This window comes from Elephantulus edwardii, unplaced genomic scaffold (genome assembly GCF_000299155.1).
Source record: "Elephantulus edwardii isolate Elephantulus edwardi_28Jun2011 unplaced genomic scaffold, EleEdw1.0 scaffold00273, whole genome shotgun sequence".
NCBI classification, from domain to species: Eukaryota; Metazoa; Chordata; class Mammalia; order Macroscelidea; family Macroscelididae; genus Elephantulus; species Elephantulus edwardii.
In genome coordinates, this window is record NW_006400023.1 from 1,382,977 (window position 1) to 1,386,603 (window position 3,627).

At 48.7% G+C, this 3,627-nt stretch overlaps 1 protein-coding gene across 1 annotated transcript in view; it reads left to right on the forward strand.

Moving 5' to 3' along the window:
* Nucleotides 1–266: 266 nt before the first annotated feature.
* The window catches only part of THEM5 (thioesterase superfamily member 5), a 7,444-nt gene continuing 4,083 nt past the window's right edge, over nucleotides 267–3,627 (forward strand). Inside the window, exons 1-3 of the mRNA XM_006900073.1 lie at nucleotides 267–389; nucleotides 1,777–1,978; nucleotides 3,214–3,352. Coding sequence (XP_006900135.1) covers nucleotides 267–389; nucleotides 1,777–1,978; nucleotides 3,214–3,352 — 464 coding nt within the window. The remainder of the gene's footprint in view (nucleotides 390–1,776; nucleotides 1,979–3,213; nucleotides 3,353–3,627) is intronic.

Here is a 3,627-nt window from a genome sequence, read left to right on the forward strand (position 1 = left end):
GGTGAGAAAATCCTTTTCCGCTAAAGCCACCTCATTATGGTATTTCTGTTCTAGTTGTACCAGATAACTAAGGCAGTGGGTGTGGTATTGAACTAGCCCCACCTTGCACTAGTCATAGATGCAATCTATCCTCAGTGGAAGATTGTGGGTGAAGAAAAGCTTCTGACAGAAAGCAGAGAGGCTGGTGAGGGAGGTGGCAGTGCTGACAGCCCCACCGCACAGCTCAAAAGTTCTCACTTGCTTTGCTGCTTCCTCAGGACTCAGCCATGATGAGGAGAGGCTTCCAGGTGGCAGCAAGACTTGGCCACCACAGAGCCTTCCTCAGAGCCCCCCGCCTTTTGCCCAGATTAAACCCTGCCTCAGCTTTTGGATCCACCACAGACACCCTGGTGAGTAAGTTCCCCGCTTGGTCAGAGCAGACAGGCAGGGTTTCTCCTGGGAGCCGATGGTTGAAGGAACACCTCTAGGTTCTTCTCCACTCATGGTGAGGTGGGTGGGCAGTATGTTGGGGAACCACATAATGTAGCAAAAAAGACTCCTCTGTAGCCTAGATCCAAGATTAAAAGCATCAGGATACTTTTTTGTCCCAGTCTGAGTCTTGTGTGACCACCAAAGAGTCACTTTCACCCCCTGGGACTTTGACTACTACAAAATTTGACTACCACAGAAATGAGTTGGGGCATCCTTAGACCGAGACCGCCATGGTCAAAATCCATGGCCTCGCTCCTGGCTGTGGTGTTAGCAGCTGACCTGTTGTTCACAGCCCACATGTGACTGGTACTTGAGCAGTTGGTGGTATGGAGGCTCCTTTCATTCAAGAGCAGCCCATGCTTCCTGCACCCCGCCCCAGCGCCACAACTCTGTGAGGGTCTGGACATGTTCAGAGGAGCTGCCCTGCTAAGGCAGGCCTGCAGCTGTGGACAGAGCCAGGGGACTCCCTGAGACGAGGGGGCTACAATAGGGACCTTCAGAACGGTGATCCATTCCATGGGACAGAAAGCCTCTGGATGGACTGCTGTCTGATCCTCACACAAGCTTGGCAAGCTAAGCCTTTATTTCCTCATCTGTAAAAACCAAACCCTTTCCAATAAGTCAGTGCTAACTCATAGTGACCCCATAAGACAGAGAGGAACTGTGCCATAGGGTCTCCAAGGCTGAAATCTTTACAAGAGCAAAAACGGCCTCACCTTTCTGTTGCAGAGCACCTGGTGAGTTTGAACCACCAACTTTTCTATTAGCAGCTGAGCACTTAACCATCATGCCACAACGGCTCCTTCCCATCTGTATTGTGGGAGTAATAGCAACAGTTCTCAGCCTCAAAGAGCTTCGACCACCACCAGTTGCCACTGGGTTGATTCCAACTCATGGCAAACTCATTAGTGTCACAGGAGAACTGTGCTCCACTGGGTTCTCAGTGGCTGATTTTGGGGAGTAGATCACCACCAGGCCTTTCTTCTGAGGTGTCTTTGGGTGGATGCTAACTGGCAATCTTCCCATTAGCAGCCTACTTTCGCACCAGCCAGAGATTTCAACAGATTTCTCTAATAGGTTAGTTGGACTCCTTAGCCCCATTTTCTTCCCTTTCTTTCTTTTGTGCTAAGTCATTCATGGGGGACCCCAACCCTCTGCAAGGGAAATTGGCCCTTTCTCTCAAGCTAACACTCTGGGAGGAGGGACTGAAGAGCCTCAGAACCTAGAAACACATTCTGCTTGGAGGGTCCTACAGCATACCCTCCTCCCAGAAAGCTGTCTAGTCCACTTGTTTTTCCTGACCAGGTCGCAAGGTTCTGTCAGGAGAAGAAAGATGTGAAGGATTTTGCCCTCCCCAATGCTAGCTGGTGCCCAGACATGCTGAGCACGTACCAAGAATTTCTGGAGAAGACCAAGGCCAGCACCTGGATCAAGCTGCCCTCCTTCAAGTCCAACAGAGATCACATCCAGGGATTCAAGCTTCCATTAGGGTTAACGGTCACCTCAGGTAAGGTCTGGTCTGAGAGAACGCATACACACACACACACACACACACACACACACACACACACACGTCAGCCCCCAGGTCAGCCAGCTCCCCTTCCTTTAGCAGAGACAGCCAAGGAAAATCTCAAATTCCCTTCCAGCCCCTCAGATTACCTGTTCTTCCTTCTAACTCCACCTTTCATGCTAAACACATAGCATGTGTTTTTTGTTTCTCTACTCAGAGATGCATCACAGAGGGCCCTGCCTTTGTTCCCAGGCTTGTGGCTCTAAAAAAGAAAAATGCCAACTCAGCTCCCTGCCTTGATGCTGTCTTACCAGTTTTTCTCCCTCTACTTTCAAACCTCGTCTTAACACCTCATTTCTAAGCCCATAAAAGCCTTTGGTACTCCTTGACCCATGAAGATTTCTTGCCCCAAGCTCTGCCAGACTCAGAGCAGCACGGGTTAGAGTGACTGGGCCGGGGTTTCCACCATCCCCTCCCCTGGAGTGCCCGTGCGCATTTGTGCCCGTGCACGTTTGTGCTTATATGCATGTGCTTGTCCGTGTTGCTTGTCTCTCATCTATGTATGCATTTTTCCTGCCCACTTATGGCAGATTCTCTAAAAACTTAAAGTAGGAGCTGGCACTAAAATAATTCTTTTTCATCTGCTGGTATTTCAAAAAAAGATTGATGTCATTACTAACTGTGGGGGGTTAAAACTACTTATTTGGGTGGGCTTTTCTGCACTTATGTTGCACTTATGCAGTTTGTTGTTGTATACCATCGAGTCGGAACCGACACATAGCTGACCCTAAATTTTCAGAGGCAATTAATCTTACAAAAGGAGATTGCCCGTCCTTCTGCACAGCAGCTGATAGATTCAAACCATGTACCTTTGGGATTGCAGTGTAGCTTCTTGCCTCTAGACTACCTTTCATTTTTTAATTATATGTGAACTATATTAATAACATTTTAAACATTCAATGCTTACAGCCAATGTAAGCTGACTTGATCCTTCATCCTATATCTACCTTCAACCAGGGACCTTCTTAAGTATTCCTCCCCAAGACTGAGGGCTGTTACACAGACAAAAACCAGTTATCAACTAATTTGTGCTCCTTGACTTTGTATCTAAGGCAGGGCTCAGCCTGTGGTGTTGAATGACCAGCCCTACATCCTGATGGGACCCATATACCCCCACCCCTACTCCCCACACTATTTCCTCTCCAGCTTCAACACTGCCCATTTCTCCCCAGACAAAAACGATTGGCGCAACTTCACCAGGTGCATCCAAGTGGAAGGCCAAGGATATGAGTATGTCATCTTTTTCCACCCAGCTGAGAAGAAGGCCATCTGTCTTTTTCAACCAGGCCCTTACTTGGAAGGACCCCCAGGGTAAGGTCATAGGCAGGGGCTAGGTGGGTATCTTTGGTGGCCTTCTGATGTTGCTCAGAAGGGTGAGTAGGCTCTCTTCAAGCCCTGGAAGCTGGGCCCCTCTCCGGAGAGCCAGGCAGCGAGTAGATGTCAGAAACCCCTCCCTGGATGGAGTAAACTGATAAGTTCTACAAGTAGCTGAAAGGTTGATGGTTTGAAACCACCCAGGGGTGCCTCAAGAAACAGATAAAGGAAAGAAAGAAAGAAAGAAAGAGAGAGAGAGAGAGAGAGAGAGA